The sequence below is a fragment of the Lepus europaeus genome, chromosome 5 (assembly GCF_033115175.1).
Source record: "Lepus europaeus isolate LE1 chromosome 5, mLepTim1.pri, whole genome shotgun sequence".
In the NCBI taxonomy this organism is placed as follows: domain Eukaryota; kingdom Metazoa; phylum Chordata; class Mammalia; order Lagomorpha; family Leporidae; genus Lepus; species Lepus europaeus.
The window spans coordinates 140348783-140371887 of NC_084831.1; the positions used below are offsets into that span (position 1 = coordinate 140348783).

General features: G+C 59.0%; 1 protein-coding gene across 2 annotated transcripts; it reads right to left on the bottom strand.

Annotated features, from left to right (window-relative positions):
- Positions 1-4835: 4835 nt before the first annotated feature.
- Positions 4836-22832, bottom strand: WDR86 (WD repeat domain 86). Of its 2 annotated transcripts, XM_062193810.1 has the most exons (6): positions 22670-22832; positions 12247-12388; positions 10034-10460; positions 6599-6734; positions 5166-5269; positions 4836-5009 (listed from the first exon to the last, which is right to left on the bottom strand). In XM_062193810.1, exons 1-6 carry the CDS (start codon positions 22830-22832, stop codon positions 4836-4838), a joined length of 1146 nt encoding a protein of 381 aa, XP_062049794.1. The 2 variants fall into 2 exon arrangements, with proteins under 2 accessions (XP_062049794.1, XP_062049795.1); XM_062193811.1 differs by lacking the exons at positions 12247-12388; positions 22670-22832 and adding an exon at positions 10573-10678.
- Between the last annotated feature and the right edge of the window lie 273 nt (positions 22833-23105).

Genomic DNA, 23105 nt, shown 5'->3' on the forward strand with positions numbered 1-23105 from the left:
CGCAGGGCTTCTTTTGTTCTTACGTCTTCTCCGGCTTTGCCGCACACAGGCTCCCTCCTTGGGGTAGGGGTACGGAGAACACTTGCTGGGGCCAGCCGGGCCCTGGGCCCTCCGCCCAGGCTCTCGGGGAGGGAGCTTCCTGTGGCCTTGCTCCTGCTCTTGCCCCTCTGCCTGCAAGTACTGTGCTCTGAGCCCCCCTCCCCGTGGTGGCCAGGAGGCTTGCTGTGGGGGTGGGCTGCTCCCCAGGGGAGGTCTGCAGGACCAGGGGGTGGGAGGGAAGGCCCAGCATCCTCCCTGTAAGCACGCCACAGTCGCTAGCTGTGAGCCCCTCCACCCCGCCCCGGAACTGTGCTCTCTAACTCTCCATTCCAGGTGCTGTGGCAGTGCCGTGGGCACCCCCAGGGTGCACCAGCCAAGCCAGAGAGTAGACATATTGTCTCCAGGTGGCGATTTTGTATCTGAAAAGATGTGGCTCCGATGGCCAGGCTCAGTGCTGCCCTGCGTTCCTCTGTAGATATGTGTTAAATAAAAGTCCTTTCTAGCCAGCAGGACACGGCCGGCAGTAGCCAGGCGGTGAGGGAGTCAAGTGCCATACGCATTCCTGATCCAGAGTCAGCGGAAACTCCCGTGGCCGTGGGCAGGACGGGCCCCGTGTCGCCCTCACCGGGCTGACTGAAGGGCTGTGGCGTCACCAGACGTGGACAGCAGGGGCAGGCACCGGGCACAGGGGTTGCGTTGCCTGTACCCTGTCAGAGTACCTGGCTCAAGTCCTGGCAGTGCTGCTTCTGATCTGGTTTCCGGCCTGGATCCAGTGCGCCTGGGGAGGCAGCAGATGATGCCTCAAGTACTTGGCTCCCTGCTAACCACGTGGGAGACCCAAGTGGAGTTTCAGGCTCCTGGCTTCAGCCTGGCCCAGCCCCGGCTCTCAGGACATTGGGGAGGTAAACCAGCTCTCTCTGCCTTTCAGATCAAATAAATCAACAACTACGTTTTCTAAAATGCAGACAGCAGTCCGGTTGAGACAGATGGGAACCTTGTCATTCTTTTAAAATGAGTGATGGTGTTGGAGATCAGAGGTGGAAAATACATTCATAAGTTGCCAGGCTACCTTTGCCGTAAGTTACCGAAATTCCTAGATTACGTGTTGAAAACGTGTGGGTGACCTAGAGCTTCGTGTCCATCCAAGACTTTTTTCCACTGAATTTTGTGAGGATTGGAGTGAAGGTCCTGAGAAGCAGCAGGGGACATCTGCTGTACAGCTCGGGGTGCTGCTGGGAGAAGGGAAGCTCAGTGGGGTGGGGAGGGGAGGAGGGAGGGCAGGCCGCGGTGCACCCCACAGGATGTGATGGGTAGAGGCCACGGGCTGAGGGGATGAGTCTCTCTCTCTTTTTTTAAAGATTTATTTATTTGTAAGAGTTAGAGAGATAGAGCCAGAGAGAGAGAGGTCTTCTATCCACTGGTTCACTCCCCAAATGATTGCAACAGCCAGAGCTGAGCTGACCCAAAGCTAGGAGCCAGGAGCTTCTTCCGGGTCTCCCATGTGGGTGCAGGGGCCCAAGCACTTGGACCGTCAGATACTGTTTTCCCAGGCCATAGCAGAGAGCTGGATCAGAAGAGGAGCAGCCGGGACTCGAACCGACGCCCATAGGGGATGCCGGTGCTGCAGGCCGAGGCTTTACCTGCTGCGCCACAGCACCGGCCCCGGTGATGAGTCTCTTGATGTCTCTTTGAGACAATGTCGGTCTTCATTTCAGGCCTGAATTGAAGCTTTTGGCTAACAAGTCACCGCTGTGGGCGTAGATCAAGACAGAGGCTTCTAGCATCCAAACTGGCTTTGTAGATGATCATGGAGAGGCTAGGGAGGAAGCACAGTGAAGAGAGCTGCGGAGAAGCCGGTTCTGCAGGTGCGGCAGGACGTCCACTGTTACCCAGGCGCGGCTGCCGCTCTGGGGGTGTGAAACTGGACAGACGGTGGCTGCTGGGAGCGAGGGGGCTGAGGCAGCCAAAGGAGGGCCCGGGAGGGTTCTCCGTGGAGGGTCAGAGGAGAAGGAACACTCTGGGCCCAGCACAGACACAATGGTCAGGGAAGCCAGAGTGAGATCGTTCATGGGATCACAGGGATGGTTGTGGCCCCACCAGCTGGCAAGTGTGGAGACAAGTCGGGCTGGAGAGTCACCGCGTCCAGTTACAGAGCCTGCGAAGAGGGGTTTTGAGCGGGGTGGGGGGTGGGAGGATGACTTCAGGAAAGTGGTGAGGTCAGCCTGAGGCTGGAACAAGATGTGTTGGCGCCGGCCAGGTGCACCTGTGCTTGGCTTGTCAGATTACCCCTGCTTTGTCTTTCTGATGAGCAGTATTCATGTGAGACACGAGGCTCACATGTGCTGCTTCAGTGCCCAGGTGGTTGGCCATGCGCAGGGGCACAGTTCAGGGTCTCCCCCATGGGCGGCAGGGACCCAGTCATTGAGTCCTCACTCGGCCCCTGCGGGTCTGCGTTTCCAGCCCAAGCGCTCCAGTGTCCAGACTGAGTGCCCCCCAGTCTGTTCTTGGCCCCTCCTCCTAGCCAACCGAATAGATTGCTCAGAGGTACACCTGCTTTATAGCAGAGCGACTGGCGTGGCTCCAGGGACCGGGTCTGGGTTAACGTGTAAATGTCCGGAGCTCATGGGAGTCACAGAAATGAGCGTTTCTCCTCCTTGAGACAGGACTTCAGAAAGTTCATGGAAAAGGAATTCAAAGACGAGTTTATTATGGTGCAAAAAATTCTGAAATTCCTGCATATCAGGGACCTATAAAGTATGCAACTGTGTTATGAGAAAACACGGATTTCAAAAATTTTTTGTTCTTAAGATTGGTTTGCAAGGCAGAGTGACACATCTTTTCATGCACTGGTTCACTTCCCAAATGCCCGCAACGCCTGGGGCAGGGTCAGGCCAAAGCCAGGGATGCCCTCCGGGTCTCTCACTGGGGCGAGCAGAACCCAAGTCCTTGAGCCATCACTCACTGTGCTCCCAGGTGCGTTAGCAGGAAGCTCGGTTGACACGGAGCAGCCAGGACTTGAACAGCACCCGGATATGGGGTGCAAGCATCCCCAGTGGCAGCTTGACCTCCGTGAGCCGCAGCACCTGCTCCTGAACTTCTAATCCCATCTCCCATGAACTTTTTGAAGTCCTCTCATAATGTTCTCAAATGGAACAAGGTTTCTGTGCTATCGAAATAAAAATCACTCCCAATGCATTATGCTGTCTGGATGCAAAATAGTGTTTTATTTCTTCCTCTTTGGGAGGTGGTGGGGTTGGGAGGCAGGGGGAGCTCAGAACACGTGCAGCAGCCCGGGCCATAGGACCCAGGCCCAGCTGGTTGTCCCTCTGGGCAGCTGGATGGCACACGTGTCTGGTGTTCTCGGGGGAGGAGCCAGAGCTGCTGGGGCGAGCACGCAGGTTGCCTGCCAGCATCAGCGAGCAGGGTCTGGGAATGGGAACTTCAGGATTGTCCCGGGACTCGTCCCTGGGGGAGAGGGGGGCCCACAGGCAGACCCCCTGGCTCCCTCCACCCCGTTTCTGGTGGGCGTGCCGCTCCCTTCAGCCGCTGACCTGGGGAGGAGCTGCCCACAGGTCTCTGTGCTAAAGCCCACGGGAAGAAGAGTGTGTGTCCCATTTCTGCAGGCTCCTCCCAGACTCTGCTTGCTACCAACAGCCTGATTTCCTGGGGGACCGCTTGGGCTCCCAGGGTTTTGAGAGTCGGCCTGCCGCACAATCACAAATGTGTGCATCTGTTCGCCCGGGGCCTGAGCATCCCGGAGCGGTGGGACTTTGCGATGAGAAACACCTTTTGCATTGAGACCACGAACTGCACACTTGTCTGCTCAAGGGTTGCTCTGCACAGACCTGTCGCTAACGGCGCACTGACGTCGGCTGCAGCTTCTCTGCCTGCACCGCGTGTGAGCAGGGCCCACTGCAGACGGCAGCACCAAGGACCTGGAGAGCGCCCCTTCAGGCGCTACGATGGGCGCGGCAGGAGCCTCCCTCAGGGCCTGCTTAGCCCGAGCCCCACTCCCCGCCACGTGGGAGGGCTCTCCCCAGTGGGGTGTGTGCGCACGCGCGCTTGTGCGGTGTGCCGTGCGCCATGTCCACGCTGGGCACCGCGCTGGCTCCTCTACAAGACGCCAGCCGGCTGCTGTCTGTGCTACTCCAGACCCCGAAAGCGGAGGCCCTCCAGCATCCAGGCAGGACGATGGCAGGACCCCAAAGCCGGGGTCCTGGCTGTCCTCCAGCAGACTAAAGAACCGGTGTTCTTTCCCCTTGCACGAGTGACTCGGGGGACCATCCTGACCTCCCCAGGAGGAGAGGCTGCCCAGGCCCGGAGCCCAACCACCCCTGGGTCTCTGGACCTTTGTCCCCATAAGGAAGCTGAGACTGCAAAGCAAACAGGACACAACTCAGAGTGCTGTCAGGGGTGTATTTCAGTCGCTCAGCCGGGCCCCACTCATGGACAACTGGCAGAAATACCAGTCTGGCTCAGTAGCTTTCTCTGAGGCCTGGGCTCCTCGCAGCGGGCAGCACCTGGCCTCAGGGGCATTCAGGCGTCTCGGGACACTGGGAGTGGGAGGGTCCCGGATCGGCCAGATGGCGCGACCTCAGCTTAGGGGAGGAAGAGGCGCCACAAGGGACAGTCCCCAGCGACAGTACCCTCTCCCTCCCCCACGGGCGGAGGGCGTTGAAAAATTCACCGAGGAAAAACAGCCCCACCCCCACCCCCGCCCCCAGGTCTCCGGGCTGGGGCTCCTCCGGGCTCCTCCGCAGGTAGCAGGGCCGGGGCCAGGCGGCAGGCGGGCGGGCTCAGGCCGGCTGCAGGGGCGCGGCGGCACAGCCCACCTTGTTGCTGAAGAGGCGCGAGAGGCTGCGTTTGGAGGCGCGCCTGGGAGGCGGGGGGCGCGGGGCGCGGAGGCCGCGCACGTCCCAGAGGCGCAGGGCGCCGTCGTGCGAGGCGGTGTAGAGCACCTGGCCGTGCACCTGCGGGCGGGCGGCCTGTTCAGCTCGCGCGCCCGCCACCCGCTGCGGGGGCTTGGACGGAGGGGACTGCATCTGCCCACGGTGGGGGGGGGGGGCAGGGCGTGGAAGGTCTTCACCTCCCAGAGGGAACCAGGGAGCGGGCGGCAGAGGTCCTACCTGGATGCAGTTGATAACGAAAGCGTGGCCCCGGAACACCCGCTGCAGCTCTCCTGTCTGGGCGTCGAAGGCCCGGGCGCAGGCGTCCCCGCTGCCCGTGAACACTGTGGACACACAGTGGGCGTCGGGCCCTCCGCCGCCACCTTCTCCCAGAGCCCAGGAAGGGAGAGCAGTGTGGCCCCCGGCTGGTCCGCAGGGACGCCGTAAGGGTCATTCGGAAGTAGGCAGAAGCCCCCACCCCGCCACCCCGCCACCCCGCCACCCCGCACCGAAGGGAAACAGGAGTCATCTTCGCTGTCACCCAATCCCTGTGGGTGTGTGGAGAAGAGGGACCTCCCTCTATCAGCCCGTGGTCCTGCACCCCCCCACACACCCATCCCCCCCGCAGGGGAAGCCGTCTCCTCTCCCTGGGGCCTTCCTCCAGCCCACCCAACTTAGTCTCCGCTGGCTTCCAGGAGCATCAGTCACCAGGAGGGGCCTGAGAAGTTTGCATTCCTCGCCCCTCCCCTCCCGCGTGATGCTGCTGGGGGGCGGTCATACTGAGACGACAGGAGTTCCCTTCCTTGGCCAACCCTGACTCCGGGATTGGAGGCGAACCATTCGCTTGGCAGGCATCCCAGGGAGCACCGGAGGGAAGCGGAGGGGAGGAGGGGGGAACGGGACCCAAGCAGGGTCTGCCCCTGAGCAGCAGGTGGCTGCTGGGGCCCTGGGGAGACAGTAACGACCCCCGTGGGCGTCAAGACCCTGGGCACTTACCCATCTGCTCCGTCAGTCATTGCTAGGAGGAGGTCTTGTGTCAACTCCCCCAGCACCGCCAGGGGGCGCTGCTCCTACCAGGCTGTGTGTGTGTGTGTGTGTGTTTCCCAAGCACCTGCCTGGGGGACTCCCTGCTCTGGGGGCATGCACGCCTCGCCCTCACCTCCTGCCTTCACCTGTCCGTCTGCAGCCTCTGCAAAAGCTGCAGGGCGCATGTGGCCCTAGGGGCGGGGGGTTCGCTGCCAGGCCTCGCCAGCTCCTTTCCCGCCTCCCGACCCCACAGATCACAGACAGCATGGCTGCTGAGCGGGCGTGGGCGGCGCGAGGGTCAGGAATTAAATCCTGTAACCTCGGTAACTTGGGGCAGCAGGGAGGGCCCGCGGGGAGGGGCTTCAACTCAGCCCCTGAGCCTGGCTGGATTACCGGGTATCTGCCTCGCTGGGAGACTTAAAGTGTGTCCTAGAGATGCGCTTTTGACCCTAGGGCCTCCAGACACCCAGGGGCCCCCCAGCTCTTGCAGGGGACAGGCGAGGAGGCGCCTCCCAGCCCCGCCTGGGACAGACGCGGGAGGAGCAGGTGCTGACAGTCCCGAGGGGGCTGCAGGCTCAAAGCAGAAGCCAAGCAGCAAAGGGCGGGCTGGGGGCGGGCAGCGCCCCCTGGCGGCACCGCTCACTTACGCGTGCCCGCGTGGTACTTGAGGGCGCTGACGTTACGTCTGTGGGCGGAGAAGGTGCGCAGGTGCTCGCCGGTGTCTGCCTGCCAGCACTTGACGGTCCTGTCGGCGCTGCCCGAGTACACCAGGCGGTCCACGAGCTGGGAGGAGGGCGGGGGCTGGCCTCAGCCGGGGCTCCGCGGCCGGGCCGGCTGCAGGCTCCATGCGACCACCTGCTTTAGGTGGACAGCGCCCACTGCCCACTCCCGACAGCGCCCACTGCCCACCCCTGACAGCGCCCACTGCCCACTCCCGACAGCGCCCACTGTCCACCCCTGACAGCGCCCACTGTCCACCCCTGACAGTGCCCACTGTCCACTCCCGACAACGCCCACTGCCCACTCCCGACAGCGCCCACTGTCCACCCCTGACAGCGCCCACTGTCCACCCCTGACAGTGCCCACTGTCCACTCCCGTGGCCCTGGGTGCGGGGAGAGGGACCCGGAGAAGGGCTCTCGCACAGGACTTCAAGCAAGAGAATGATCTAGAACCCGGACGGCCGGCTGCTAGCACGGGCACAGGGCTCCCCGGGGCGGGCACCCGCAGGCCAGGGAGGAGGGCCCGAGGCGCGCTGATTAAAGACAATCCTGCAGGGCGGCCCTGTGCTGCAGGTTGGGCTGCTCCCTTCCCCTATCAGGAGTGCTGGCTGCAGTCCCAGCCCCTAGATTCCGATCCAGCTTCCCGGTAAGCAGGAAGCCATCAGACCACCCGGGTATTCAGGGGCCGGCGCTGTGGTGTAGCGGGTAAAGCCGCCTCCTGCAGTGCCGGCATCCCATATGGGTGCCGGTTCAAGTCCCGGCTGCTCCTCTTCCACTCCGGCTCTCTGCTATGGCCTGGGAAAGCAATGGAAGATGGCCCAAGTCCTTGGGCTCCTGGCTTCAGCCTGGCCCAGCCCTGGCCATTGCAACCACTTGGAGAGTGAGTTGGTAAATGTAAGATCTCTCTGTGTGTGTCTCTCATTCTCTCTGTAACTCTGCCTTTCAAATAAAATAAATAAATCTTAAAAAAAAAAAAAAAAGATACCCACGTCCCATTTTGAGCGTCTGGGTTTGAGTCCCAGCTTGGCTTCCAATTCCGGCTTCTTCCTAATGTGTATCCTGGGAGGCAGCAAGTGATGGTGCAAGTACGTGGGTCCCTGCCACCCATGTGGGAGACCTGCATGGAGTTTCTGGCTCCTGCCTTTAGCCTGGCACAGATCTGGCTGTTGTGGGCATTTGGGGAGTGAACCAGCAGATGGGAAATTTCTGTATATCTGTCTCTTTGCCTTTCACACACTTGATCTTAGCCAAAAGGCCGAGAAGCGATTGTCTCTTTGCCTTTCAAATAAATACCTAATGAAAATGAATAAAACAGTAGCGAGCCTTCATAGTTGTCCTAGGATGCAGGGCACCCGCACTCCTCAGGATCTGCTTGCTATGACAGCACTTTAAAAAAATTATTTATTTATTTGACAGAGTTAGACAGTGAGAGAGAGAGACAGAGAGAAAGGTCTTCCTTCCGTGGGTTCACCCCCCAAATGGCTGCTACAGCCGGCGCTGCACCGATCTGAAGCCAGGAGCCAGGCGCTTTCTCCTGGTCTCCCATGGGGTGCAGGGCCCAAGGACTTGGGCCATCCTCCACTGCACTCCCGTGCCACAGCAGAGAGCTTGACAGGAAGAGAAGCAACCGGGACAGAATCCGGCGCCCCGACCGGGGCTAGAACCCGGGGTGCCGGCGCTGCAGGCGGAGGATTAGCCTAGTGAGCCACGGTATCGGCCCTGTGACAGCACTTTTGCAAGGAGGCTGGGCCAGGTCAACAGAGGCCCAGTGCACTCAGGCTGCCTCTCTGGCCTCAGGGCCTTGCCTTTCTCTATAGCTGTATTGGAAACATTCACTCTTTTTTGTTTGTTTGTTTGTTTGAAAGGCAGAGAGAGAGAAAGAGAAATCCTCCATCGGATGGTTCACTCCCCAGATGGCTGCAATGACCAGCACTGGGCCAGGCCGAAGCCAGGAGCCAGAAGCTTCATCCGGGTCTCCCACGTGGGTGCAGGGGCCCAAGGACATGGGCCATCTTCTACTGTTTTCCCAGGCCATAGCAGAGAGCTGGATTGGAAGAGGAGTGGCCGGGAATTCAACTGGCGCCCATATGGGATGCCGGCACTGCAGGCGGTGGCTTAGCCCACAACACCACAGCACCCGTCTCAGCATTTCACTCCTCTAGGTACAACGTTAATAACTAATTTCAAGAGCAGGATGTGGCAGCATCCCGGCTGTTCCACTTCCAATGCAGCCCCCTGCTAATACGCCTCGGAAAGCTTCGGAAGATGACCCGAGTGCTTGGGCCCCTGCACCCATGTGGGAGGCCCGGATGAAGCCCCTGGCTCCTGGTTTCAGCCTGGCCCAGCCCTGGCCACTGTGGCCATTTAGGAAGTGAACCAGCAGATGGAAGATCTCATCCTCTCTCTCTCTCTCTCTCTCTCTCTCTCTCTCTCTCTCTCTCTCCCTCTCTCTCTCTACGTCTGCCTTTCAGATAAATAAATAAACCTTTAAGTAATAATAATAAGAGGGCACACACGTATATTTGCTATGCTTTGCATTGGAAATGTTTCACCCTGGCCCTGCACCAAGGGGACTATTAGATCCAATTACACTGCGCGGATAAGGTCCTGGGAGGGGGCCAGGGAATTCTGCACCCAGAAAGCCCTCCACCAGACGGCAAGCGGCGCCCGTGCGCATGTCCATAAACCTCCAGTCAGAACGCAGACCGGCAGGGGGCGCCCGTGCACATGACCATAAACCTCCAGTCTGGACGCAGACCTCACACAGGGCTCTCAGTCCTTTACCCAGATGCCTGCCTGTCTGCCTGGCATTTACGCCACTAAACCTGGCTAGCATGCTTACTGCTTGAAAAGAGAAGGAGAGGGGAGGGGAGGGAGAAGCGGAGGGGTGAGGATGGAGGAGGGGAGGGGAGGGAGGGAGGGCAGAGAAGGGAGGAGGGAGGAGGGGAAGGAAGGGGGAGAAGATGGGGAGGCAGGAAAGGGGAGGGGAGGAGAGGATGGGGAGGCAGGGAAGGGGAGAGGAGGAGAAGGAGGAGGGGAGGAGGGAGGAAGGAGGGGAGGCAGGGGAGGGGAGCCGGTGGAGGTCAGGAGGGCCTCAGCCTGGCAGCAGAGGAGCCGGGCCCAGCCTCCCCACACAGATGCAGCAGCCGGGCACTGTAAGCCAAGTCCTCGTACTCCGGATTCCCGTCGGAAGCCCTACCCCACCCCCAAACCCGGGAAGGCGGCCGTATTTTGAGAAAGGTCTTCAAAAAGAGGTCGTGTGGGTGGGCGCTCATGCAGTAGGGCACCCCCCCACCAGTCTGGGGTGTGTGGCCCCCGCAGAGCCGATGCACACAGCAATCGGGCCGGGCCGGGCAGCTCACCTGCAGACAGAGGACGGAGCCCTGGTGCTCCCGGAACACCTGCAGCTGCTCCCCGCTCCGGATGTCCCAGGAGCGGACAGTGGCGTCGGTGCTGCCGGTGAAAGCCGTGTAGCCGGGCGTGTCCAGCACCAGGCACAGCACGGCGCCCGTGTGGCCCCGCAGCGTCTGGTGGCAGCAGCCACTGGCCACCTGCCACACCTTGGCCGTGCCGTCTGTGCTGCCGGTCACCAGGAGCCCGCCGGCCGCCGTGGCCGCCTCCTCTGCACAGGGAGCTTCCGGAAGGTCCCAGGGGGCAGAGTAGGCCAGCGTCAGCACGCAGTTGCGGTGGCCCCGGAACTCCCGGGACATCTGCCCCTTGTCCACCGTCCAGACGCGAGCTGTGCGGTCGTAGGAGCTGCTGAAGAGCTGGTTGTTGGCCACCAGGATCCTGGGGGCATCAGAGGCAGGGTCAAGGTCCATGAGATCCACACAGCGCCCCCCGTGAGCCAGCCTCAGCCCGGGCCGCTGCAGCAGCCTCTCCTTCCGGTCCACACACTCACCTTCCAAGGCCCAGCTGAAGGCACCCCACCTCCAGGAAGCCGCCCTGACTTCCCTTCTGTGACCCATCCCCGCGCTCAGCCACCTGCTCACCTGCCCTGCACCTGCAGCGGGGAGCAAGGTCAGAGGCTCTGCTCCCCCCCAAGGCTCCGCTCAGGGCAACCGCTCATGACAGTTAAAGGAGGAGGGCAGGAGGGAGACAAGGACGGAGGGCGCTGAGCTTCCCAGGAAGCCTGGGCTGAGGGGCTGAGCTGCTCCCCCTGGAGACAGCTGTTAGGAACTCCAGAAACACCTCCTGCCACTCCAGCTCCCAGACCCAACGCTGCAGCAGGTGGGGCAGTGGTGGGCTGCCGGCTCAGCTGCAGCTTCAGTGGCAGCCCTAGTGGGGTCCCAGGCTCCCAGCAGGTCGAGGGGCCCGGGGACTCTGGGTGGGAGAGGGACGGGGGCCTTGCCTCCCCAGCGAGCGAGCGGTAAGCAGGCCCGCCTCTGGATCTCAGGGTGCAGAATGCTAAGAGCTTCTCCGGTTTGTCTACAGAGCACAACCACGCCTACCACTTCAAAGGGCCTGCATTCCCGCCCCTTGCACGTCTCTCATCCCCAGGGGAGGCCACAGGGCTCTGGCCCTGGCTGCAGCTGGAAGCGGGTGGGGTGGGAGGAACGTGTGTCCCTGCTGGAATGGGACAGAGGAGCTGCCAGGGGTCATGACCCCTCCTGAATCAGGACCCGAGCTGGCCCCGGCACTGCGGGGAGGAGACCCAGACCGGACCGCCTGCTGCCCCTCCCTGCCCTCTGCAGGAACCCTGCATTTCCTGCAAGTGACTCAGCCAGGATGCGCTGACACGCCCACTCGGCCCACAAAGCACGGTTTTCCCAAGAGGAAAGTGACGTTCTGGCACTGTGGCCCAATGGGTGCGGCTATGGGCACGGTGCTTGGTGCCCCCCAACCCAGACTCACACACCTAGCACAGCTCTGAAAACAGGAGCAAGTGGTCAAGGGCCTCGCACTTACCCGCTGTGATCACGGTTACCTGACCATGCAAGCATCTACACAGGGACTCATGGGAAGAGTGTGCACCTGTAGGAGTGTCTGGGTGTGTGTCTGGGTGTGTTGTGTGTGCGTTCCGTTTGTGTTGTATACGTGTGATTGCATGTGTGCGCACATATGTGTACGTGTAGTGTGCACAGGAGACTAAGGCTGGCAGATAAGAATTCCCACCTTGCATTGTTCACTTTTAGCTCTGACAAGCCAGCAGCCAAGGACACACTGCACCCCCTCCCGCCCCCCACAGCCCTGGCTGACTGATTCACACAGGGGGTTCTTGCCGCCCCCACACTGCTGAATTTCCATGACAGACTGCTTTCCAGGAAGGTCCGGGTGCCCAGAAGAGGCCAGCCTGTTGGTCCCAGGGCAGGTCCTGGCCCCGCCCACTTCAGCTAAGGCAGGGGCTGGGCCGACGCCTTCCCTGGTGCCTGGGGGCCTGCAGACTGACCTCTCCGCCCAGCGAGCCCTGCTGGTCTCTCTTCAGCCTTCTCCTTCTCTGTCCTAGACTTCCCGTCCCAGTGTGCTGCTGTCCACACAGGGACTTCCCCAGAGAACCCAGACTCCTCAAGGCCAGGGTCTCTGCCCCCTTGACGGCCCATGACGGGATGCGGCCCAGGCCCCAGGGCGGGCTGACCTGTTCACAATGGACGTGTGTCCTCGGTACACCTGCACACACTGCCCGGTGAGCACGTCCCATCTCCGGATGGTGCAGTCGGCGCTGCACGTGAAGGCGGCTTCGTCCTCCAGCTGACAGAAGGTGACGTAGCTCTCATGTCCTGCAGGAAGGGGGAGGTGGGCAGGGAGTGTGGGAGGCCAGCCCGGGACTGGCCAGTGCGGTTTAAATGCGGACTTCAGTCCGGGAGCTTGTCGGGAGCCTGGGGCCCTGGGAGCAGTGCAGGGCAGTCCCCTAGCCCCGAAGCTTCTCTTCCACTGTCTCCCTCCTCTCCTCCCCGCTTCCTTCCTTATTGTGCCTTCTCGGTCTCCAGGCTTATTCAGCAAACTCAGCCACACAGGCAGACGCACAGGGGCCAAGGCTAGGGGCTCCATAGCTGGGAAGGCTGGACAAGGTCCTGGGCAGCGACGGACTGCCAGTGGCAAAGCCCATTCACCTGCACAGCCTCCTGCAGTGACCACGCCCGCCTCAAGGGGTCGTCGTGCAGACTGAGCTGCAGGAGTTTCGGTGCAGCCAAGGCGAGGGGTTGGCTGTTTTCCCTGCATTCGGAGAGAGACTGTGGCAGGCAGGCCCAAAGCTCGCAGGTCCCGTGAGTGTTACCTTACAGGGAAAAGGGACTTTGCAGAATGACTAACTTAAGGTTCTTGATTTGGGACGATCACTCTGGAGTATCTGGAAGGGATCTGTATGCCATCACAAGGGTCCTTAGAAAGGAAGAGGGGGATCTGACACCCACAGAGGAGATGGCCACATGAGGCTGGCACTGTGGTGTAGTGGGTAAAGCCATTGCCTGCAGTGCCCGTATCCCATTTGGACGCCGGTTCAAGACCCGGCTGCTCCACTTCCGATCCAGCTCTCTGCTGTGGCCTGGGAAAGCAGTAGAAGATGGCCCAAGTCCCTGGGCCCCTGCATCCGTGTAGGAGACCTAGAGGAAGCTCCTGGCTCCTGGCTTTGGATCGCAACAGCTCTGGCTGTAGCAGCCAACTGGGGAGTGAACCAGCAGATGGAAGATCTATCTCTCTCTCTTTCTCTCTCTCTCTCTCTCTCTCTCTCTCTCTGCCTCTCCTTCTATGTAACTCTGACTTTCAAGCAAATAAATAAATCTTAAGAGAGAGAGAGAGAGAGAGAGAGAGACAGCCACATGAAGACAGAGGCAGCCAGAAGCCAAGGAATGCCAGCAGCCACCAAGGCTGGACGCCACCAGGCATGGCTTGGCCCTCACAGGCTTCCCAAGGGGTGTGGCCACCTGCTGGCACTGGCGTCAGCCCAGGGACACTGACTGCAAGCTCATGGCCTTCAAAGACTGCAAGAACACACGTGAATGGTTTCAAAGCGCCAGGCATGCTCATTTGTTGCGGTGGCCCACGACACAACCAGAGACAGAGACTATCAACGCACACGCCCCTTCCAAGACAGCTCCCATAGTGCGAGCGCAGGCTGCGCTCTCAACAGGGCTCAGCGCCTGCACTGGCCAGAGGCTGGACCAGGCTTCCCAGAGGCCCCGGGAGGCTCCTACCAGGACTTCAGGGCAGCACACAGCACATGGGCACTGGGGGCACTGGGGGCCTGGAAGGCCTCTCAGGGCAGAACCGAGCTGATGGCTGAGGAGTTTGGGACCCTGTGCGGGCAGAGGGTGAGCCACAGGTAAAGACGATTCCCCTGGGAGAACCATTGTTAGGGCTGGACTAGCAATAGAATGTAGGAATGTTAGAACCAAGAGCCATTTTACAGATGAGAAAACTGACAGATTCAAACACTCACACGATTCGGGGGATGCTTATGGGGAGGAATATTTATCACATTAATTCTGATTGATTTAAAAAATTTATCTTGGGGCTGGCATTGTGGCGCAGCAGGTAAAGCCGCTGCCTGCAACACTGGCATCCCATATGGGCACCGGTCCGAGTCCCGGCTGCTCCACTTCTGATCCAGCTCCCCACTAATGGCCTGGGGAAGCAGTAGAAAATGGCCCAAGTGTTTGGGCCCCTGCACCCACCAGGGAGACACGGAAGAAGCTCTTGGCTCCTGGCTTCAGATCAGCCCAGCTCAGGCTGTTGAGGCCATTTGGGAAGTGAACCAGCGGGTAAAGGCTCTCTCTCTCTGTCTCTCTCTCTCTGTAACTCTGCCTTCTTTCAAATAAATAAGTAAATCTTTAAAAATAAATAAAAGTCAAAATTTTCTCTTGATGTCTGGTATCAGGCAGAAAGACATTCAGACTCTGCTGGTGGTTCAAGCTGATTCATTTGGGGCCGGGGGTCTTGGGTGTAGCCCCTTGGAGTCAACTTCCTGGGTTGTAGGAAATGGAATTTTTTTTTAATGACAGTTTCCCAATCTTCTTGGAGAGCGTGCATCAGGCCTTTAAGAAAACAATGTAGGGCTCAAGTAAACACTTGAAGAAACTACAGATTATGTTTCCCTGAAAATACACGTTGGCTTCAAAGTTCAGGGCAGAATGTGTTTGGCAAAACACGGCCCAGATTTTTTGCCAGCCCCCAAGAGCTTATAAAATATTTTTCAGTTGTCAACAAACTTTCCCTGAAACCAGATCTGTCCCACCCTCGCTGCTGCCACCGGGTGGGCTCAGCGTGGACTCGGGGGAGGGGCCACCTCGGGCTCCCTGCAGGCCGGGCAGGGACAGGCAGCCAAGGTGCCCGCAGGGAGCCAGGCGCTGTGTGTCCAGCCATTTCCATCCCATCCCATCCCATCCCATCCCAGGGGCAGGGAGGTAGAGGTGGGGGTGGGTGGTGAATTCAAAGCCAGTGGCCAGAACTACAGCCACCAAACCTGGGTAGCTGACGTCCTGAGCCGGGAGATCACTTTATGACAAGTGTAAGGCGGTAAAAGGATATACGGATTGTGAATCAATAAAATGTAAGTGCGCATGAAGTCTGGAAGAGGCAAGACGGAAAGGCAGTTACATTTGCCAATGTAAAAGAAGAAACTTCATCTTTGAACTTGGGCCTGGCTGACCCCAAGCCTCCATCTCTGAACTTGGGCCTGGCATTCTGCCAGCCGAGACTCCCGGTGGAGCCAGGGCCCCGCGGAGAACAAGCCCCTGCCTCTGGGTTCCCAAGCACTCACCTCCCCCGCCCCTTCTGAAGATAAACCCGCACAGGTCACAGGTCAGAGCCCGCCAGCCAAGGACTTTGCCTGACCCCCAAGATCCATATCCCACAGGACTCCACCAACCCGAGACCCTCAGGGTCTGCCACCCAGGGCGCTCACGCCCCCTCCGGACACCAAGGATGGCTGAGGGAGGGCCCCCCATGCCTCCAGGGAACACAGCGCCTGGGCCTTCAGCTGCTGGAATTGTGCAGAATAAGCAAAAAACGCCCCAACTAAAAACAAATATTTTCGAAAGGATGAAGAACGCAGATAAGACACAGCTATGTTTAAAAGAACACGCTGAGGCCCGAGGGCTTCCTGCCAAGGCCCCTTCCGCCTCCCTGCCCGCATGCCGGGGGCTTGCAGCAAGCTCAAAGCCAAGCTGCTCCCTCCCTGCACTTCCTGGGCAGGGATAGGCTGCAGCCAGGAGCCTGGTGCCCCAGGGGACAGCCCCGCTGCACCAGATCTTTGTTTCAGCAGAAAAGCTGACTCTGGGGCCGCTGTTGTGGCCCAGTGGGCTAAGCCACCGCCCGTGACACCGTGACACCGGCAATTCTCTAGGAGTGCTGGTTAGAGTCCTGGTTGTTCCACTTCCAAACCAGCTCCCTGGGAAAGCAGTGGAAGATGGCCTAAGCGCTTGAGCCCCTGCCATCCACATGGGAGACCCAGATGGATTTCAGGACTCCTGGCTTCAGCCTGGCCCAGCCCTGGCTGTTACGGCCATCTGGGGGAGTGAACCAGTGGATGGATGACCTCTCTCTGTGTCTCCCTCGCTCTGTAACTCTGCCTTTCAAATAAATAAATAAATCTTTAAAAAACAAACACAGCATCTGGCCGGCCTGATGGCTGCATGGAACAGGGATGCCGTTGCTAACTTGCACCATCCCAGCACAGCAGGTATTTGTGGAGAGAGCTGTCCGCAGGCTGTCCGCAGCCCTCCCCTGTCGCTTCCCACCCGCTCTCCTCCCCACCCCCAGTGCGTGGCCTGCAGGACAAGTGGGAGACCCAGCAGGAGTGGCACCAAAGCCTCAGCCTCCTCCCCAGCTGACTCCGGGGCAGGACACAGAGGCGGGTCCGCTCCTCACCCTCACTTGTCAGGGAGAGCAGACAGCTCTGCGGGGTGCACCTCCCTTAGACTCTGCCTCCTTATTTGGAGGGTGCCCAGAGCCTGGCTGCCGCCACCTCGCAATGCCATCTTGGCAAGCCCAGGAGTGCAGGGGTGTGGCAGCTACAGCGGGCAGTGACACGGGTGACTCTGGAGGGATCCCAAAGGCCAGCTGTGCTCTCACCCCTGCTGAGCAGCAGCACTCACCCCTTCCAGCTCAACCTCCCCCCTGGCCCTAGCCCTGACCCTTCCCATGACCTTGGCCACGGCTCCCCTGCCTCCTTCTGCGCCCATCTCAATTCACTCCAAATAATTGAAGAGTGAATTACTGGAACGGGCTTCCCTTACGTCTCTATTAGAGCAAACTGCTAGGGCAGGCATTTGGCTTAGCAGTTAAGACACCAGTCGGGTGCCTACATTCCAATCCCAGCTCTGCTTTTAAGAACAGCTTCCTACCAATGCGCACCCCTGATAGCAGTGAGTGATGGCAAAGCAGCTGGATTGTGGCGCCCATGTGGTGGCACCGGGGGGCTAAACCTCTGCTTGATCCACCTGCATCCCACATGGCAGTGCCTGCTTCATGTCCTGGCCTCTGTTTCTGACCCAGCTCCCTGCTACTGCACCCGAGAGCGAGGGCAGCAGACGACGGCCCAAGTACCTGGGCCTCTAGCACTCACGTGGGAGACGCAGTGGAGTTCCTGGCTTCCGCCTGGCCCAGCTCTGGCTGTTCAGGGCATTTGGGGAGTGAAGCAGCAGATGGAAGATCTCTTTCTCTCCCTCTCCTTTTAATCTCTCTCTGTTGCTCTGCCTTTCAAATAAATAAAAAATCTTCTTAAAAATGTACTTGGGGGGCCAGTGCTGTAGCATAGCAGGTAAAGCCATCACCTGCAGTGCTGGTGCCCATATGGACGCGGGTTCCAGTCCTGGCTGCTCCACTTCCGATCCAGCTCCCTGCTAATGTGCTTTGGAAAGCAGTAGAAGATGGCCCTGCACCCATGTGGGAGACCTAGAAGAAGTTCCAGGATCCTGGTTTTGGATCAGCGCAGCTCCAGCCGTTGTGGCCAATTGGGGAATGAACCAGCAGATGGAAGACCTCTCTCTCTCTCTGCCTCCGCTTCTCTGTAACTCTGACTTTTAAATAAATAAATCTTAAAAAAAAGTACGTGGACTCCTGTCACCCCATGAGAGATCCAGACTGAGTTCCCAGCTACCGGCGTCAGCGTTTGGGGAGTTGAACCAGTAGCTGGGCGTTCTGTCTCTCAAATAAATAAATTAGTACAAAACAGCTGCCTGTTAATTATACTCCTTCCTGGCCAAGCAAAGCTGGCATGATATGCTTATGTGTGAGAGACCCATGTGCCCCTGCGCCATCTTAAAAACACCTGCACTGTGGTGTAGTGGGTAGAGCCATCACCTGCAGTGCTGGCATCCCATATGGGCGCCGGTTCAAGTCTCGGCTGCTCTATTTCCAATCCAGGTCCTTGCTATGTCCTGGGAAAGCAGTAGAAGATGGTCCAAGTCCTTGGGCCCCTGCACCCACGTGGGAGACCCAGAAGCTCCTGGCTCCTGGCTTTGGATCAGTGCAGCTCCGCTGTTGTGGCCATCTGGGGAGTAAACAGCAGGTGGAAGACTCTGTCTCTCTCTCTGCCTCTGTAACTCTGACTTTCAAATAAATAAATCTTTAAACACACACACACACACACACCGCTGAGTTTTGAGCTCACGAGGAAGAAGTGTGCACCTCTTCTCCCCCACCACGCTTCTGCCATTCTACAGCTCCTCTGCCCCCCAGCCCTGCCGGGTCTCTGAGCCTTTGCTTCCATCCTACCTGAAGTCTCGGTGGGCTCCTTCACTGAGCCCCTCCAAATGCCACCCTTGCTTCAAGTCTCACTTCCAGTCCCACCTGGGCCAAGAGCTGAACCCTGGCTACCCCCAGAGTGCCTGTTTATCACAAGTTCAACTGCACGCAGAGGTCCTCAACCATTTCCAATCCAATCTGCATTCACTGGGACAGGACCCGTGCCCTCTTGCATCTTCAAAACTGACAACGGCGCCCAGCACAGTCAACTCATCAGGCTGGCTCAAGTACCACCTGCTCAGGAGGTCAGCCCTTCTGAGACTGTTTCCCCATTTACCAAACAGGGATAATAAAGGGTCAGAGACGCAAATCAGGAGGAACCTGTAACCTGGTGAAGTCAGGCACCAATGAGATGCTGTTGGTGACCAACTCACACAGGACACAGGCATGAGTGGTAAGACGATGCGATGCCAGGGCTGTTCACGAATTGGTTTAACCCCCACGGCAACTCCATTTGGCTAGGTTACCATTGCTAGCATAGGGTACAGAGGAAGAAACGGTGGCAGAAGAAGTAACAGGATTCAAACCCAAGCAGTCCAGCTTCACTCGGAGTCCAGTCCAGCTCTCTGCTCACCGGTGGCCAGCAGTTGTCAATCCAGACAGGTTCAAAAGCACCAGGCGGGGGCCGGCGCCATGGCGCAGTAGGTTAATCCTCCACCTGCTGCACCGCCATCCCATATGGGTGCCGGTTCGAGTCCCAGCTGCTCCTCTTCCAGTCCAGCTCTCTGCTATGGCCTGGGAGGGCAGTGGAGGATGGCCCAAGTGCTTGGGCCCCTGCACCCGTGTGGGAGACCAGGAAGAAGCTCCTGGCTCCTGGCTTCGGATCAGCATAGCTCCAGCCGTTGCAGTCATTTGGGGAGTGAACCAACAGAAGGAAGACCTTTCTCTCTTTCCCTCTCTCTGTAACTTTACCTCTCAATAAATAAAATCTAAAAAAAATAAAAAAGCACCAGGCCCACGTTGTGGGGGCTCCCAGGAAATAGGGGTCAAACCCAATCTCTCAGTCGTCAATTTCCCAGTCATAAAAGACACAGTGAGAAAAACTGTGGACTGGCTACAGTGGGCGCACCCTTTGGGCTGCGTCCCTTAGTCCTAGGCGCCACCATTCTGGGCAGTGTTGTTGAGCTCACTGATGGAGTGAAGTGCCCCCAAGTGAGTCCCCAAGGGGGAAAAGTGAGAAAGACGGGGAGACTGGGAGTAGCCGTCAACTGCATCTGAAAATGGATTCCATGCATTCAAAAGCTAACAGTCCACGTGAGGGCGCAGCTCTGCCATCCCAAAGCCTTCAAGGGCAACAACCTCACATGAGTTCTGCTGCACAGGATCAGCCCTCCTGCCCTAAACTCTGCGAGATACACGGGGAAGCCTCTGGCCCCCGACTTGCCTCTGCTACAGAGTACAGAGCTAGATGCCTGTCTTAAGAGGAGGAAGGCATGGTGGGAACGGCCAACCCCAGCCACTCTGTCCGAGAAATTCACAACTGACCAGAGGGCTTCTGGGGGCTCAGAGCCATACAGGGAGCAAGCACTCCACAGAGGCTGGAGCTCTGAATTTGGAGTGGGGAGCTTTTCTGGGGCTGCCATTGATAATTCCTGTGTCCGGGTACGAGCAGCAGCCACGAGGCAGAGTTGATGCCCTCCCTGCTGTTGGCCCAGCCCTGTGACCTGGGACCAGTCCTGGGACCTCAGGGACACCAGACACAGCACCCACCTCCCAGGGTAGGGTCTAGAAAACGTGGAGAGTTTCGGCAAATCAATCCACACCTCCTCACACCCACGGATGGCAGAGTCCTGAGGACTACTCACGCCATCTCACTCAGATGAACATTTATAAAATCGAGGGTCCTAAATAAATGTGCTGACATCACCAACCCAAGGAGCCTCAAGGAGGGGGCTGGCAAAGGCCTTGCTTTCCCCGAGGAAGCCACACAATAGGAGACCCTCACAACCCCAAGATGACTCCTGGACAGCTTGAATCTATTAGTGACCTCAGAAAAAAGAAAGGTTACCTTTGTCCCCTCTGTCCTTAAAAATTCTTGAAATGCCAACCCTTGTAACAGCAGACACTCTCCTGGTGGGGGAGACAGCCAAGCAGCTGGCCAATAGTTTTCCGCTCCAGAGAGGATGGCCCTTAGCTAGGGCAGAAGGTCGGACATTGCCTCACCCCCCAGAGCATTCGAACAAGGAGCTATGAGGGCCACCCAAGTGGGTGCCAGGGAAGGAGGCCCAGACGCCGCACCCTGGGGGATGGGTCAGGCTGCAGAGGGGGTGGTCGGCCAGGCACCACCAGGCCAGGATTAGCCTGGAAAAGCTTGGCTGTTGACGGGAGAAACTCAGCTAATAAGCTGGGCTCCCACAATGAGACCTGGACCCCAGGACTCCCTGGTTACTTGAGCATCAGACCAACCCCAGAGCTTCTTAGAAATGCCAATTCTAGGGGCATTTAAGCCACAGCCCATGATACCGGCATCCGGTATCAGAGAACCAGTTCCAGCCTGGCTTTTCTGCTTTGGCTCCAGCTCCCTGCTAATGCGCCTGGGAAAAGCAGTGGAAGATGGTCTATGTGCTTGGGCCCCTGCCACCCATGTGGGAGCCCCAGATGGAGTTTGAGACTCCTGGCTTTGGCCTGGCCCACTCCTTGCCTTTGCAGTCATTTGGGGAATGAACCAGCAGATGGCAAATCTCTCTCTCCCTGTCTGTGCAACTCTGCCTTTCAAATAAATAAATCTTTTAAGAAAAAAAAAAATGAAGAAATGCAATTCCAGAGACAGAGCTTGTGACACAGCAGGTTACACTGCCACTCAAAATGCCCACATCTCATATTGGAGTGTCCACGATTGAGCTCCACTTCCAATCCAGCTTCCTGTCAATGCACCTGGGAGGTAGTGGATGATGGCTCAAGTAGTTGGGTTCCTGCCACCCCCATGGGAGATCCAGGTGGAGCTCCTGGCTTTGACCTGGCCCAGCTCTGGCTGTTGCAGGCATTTGGGGAACAAACCAGTGGATGGAAGATTTCTTCTTTTTCTATCACTGTGCTTTTCAAATACATAAATAAAAACTTAAAAAAAAAAGAAAAAAGAAACAATTCAAGAGTCCTATTCATGGGGGAAGAAAAAAATCACAGGAGCCCAGGCCCAGGAATCTGCATTTCTGAAACCCCTCCAAATAAAGGCTTATGTTTGGGAAGCAATGCAAGTTGGATGAAGAATTTCTAGCGTGTTTCCCATCTTCTACGCTTAGTAGAGGGATCACCAACGTGTGTGACTACCTAGAGGAGAGGGGACTGCGTGTTAGCTCACGATCAACTCTCACACTCTTCCCTACCGAGCTCTGAAATATCTACCCTGTTTTTATTTAAAGCCGACAGTGTCCGGAGCAGCCAATACTGAGGCTAATATCCTAGGGAAGGAAAAGAAGCCGCCCAGGTTTTGATGATTACTGGTTACTGGGGGGGGGGGGGGGGGGGGCCTGATTCCCCCCGGGGACCCAGCGCAGAAAGCCTGCTGTCTCACCAGCGGCCCTAGGCAGCTACTCTGGCAGGATCACCGTCCATCCCTGCAGGCAACACACAGGCCCCAGGGGGGTCGGGTGGGGGGAGAACACACCCAGCACACAGGCACAAATCAACAGGTGTGTGCCTGTAGAACTGTCACCAAATCTGTACACTATGTGACACACTGCTGTCTCACCCCTCTTTTGAGAAACTTGGATCAGTCCCAGCCCACTCCCCTTCCTTCCACAGTGCACAGATGTGGGGGGCAGGGGTGGGGGAAAGGGGAGGGAGAGGACAGCTGGCCAGGGTGGGACAAATCTGTTACACCTGTCCAGGCTAGCTGTGCCACCCAGGGCAAGTTGGGTGGCTCTGAGCCTCAGCAGCCACGTCTACTCGTGAGATAACACAGTGAAGATGACCACGTCCGGGACGTCACTGCCCACCACGATGGCCCCACAGTCGGCCAAAGGTCACAAGGCTATCCAGAGGCCAGGCAGGGCTTGCTTCCCAAGAGTGAGGGTGCAACTTTTTGTTTGTTAGAACTGTCGGAGCGGTAAGGACTTGGTACAGCCGGTTGACAAATGGTCGTTGCCTCCGCAGCGGGCGCCCCTCGGCCCACCAGCCCCCAACCGCACCCGCAGCCTTTTACCCCTGGCCACGGTGCGCCGGACTCTGGCCCGGGCGAGCGCTCTTCCACCAGCGTGCGGGGACGGACAGGGAAGGGGATCCGCGGACGAAGGGTCCGGTCCACGGCCTGGGGCAGGTGAGCGGGCGGCGGGGAAGTCAGGGGAGGGGGTCGGGAGCGCGCGGCGAGGCGGGTCTACCTTGCAGGAGCGCGCAGCACTGGCCGTCCGCGGTGCTCCAGAGCCGGGCAGTGCCGTCCTCGCTGCCCGTCAGCAGTCGCTGCCCGTCGGGGCTCAGGCTCAGCCAGTTGATCCCCCCGTGGTGGTCGGCACAGACCCTCAGGGCTGACCCGCCGCCCCCCATCCTGCCGGCCGGGCCGGGGTCGCGGAGGAGCTGAGCCCCGCTAGGGAGGGGCGCCCCAGTGTCCGCGCAACCACTCCGCGCGGCGGCGGTGGCCCGCGGCCATCACTGGGGACCCAGGCACCCTACTCTTTCGGGCGCTCGTGGCGCGGCAGGGGTCATTGGCCCTGGTTTCCCACGGCCCACCCGCCTCCGGATCGGTTCACCGGGCGGAAGCGGCCCACTCGTGACCCCCACCCCGCGATGGGGCAGACTCAGGAGCGCAGGACAGACCGA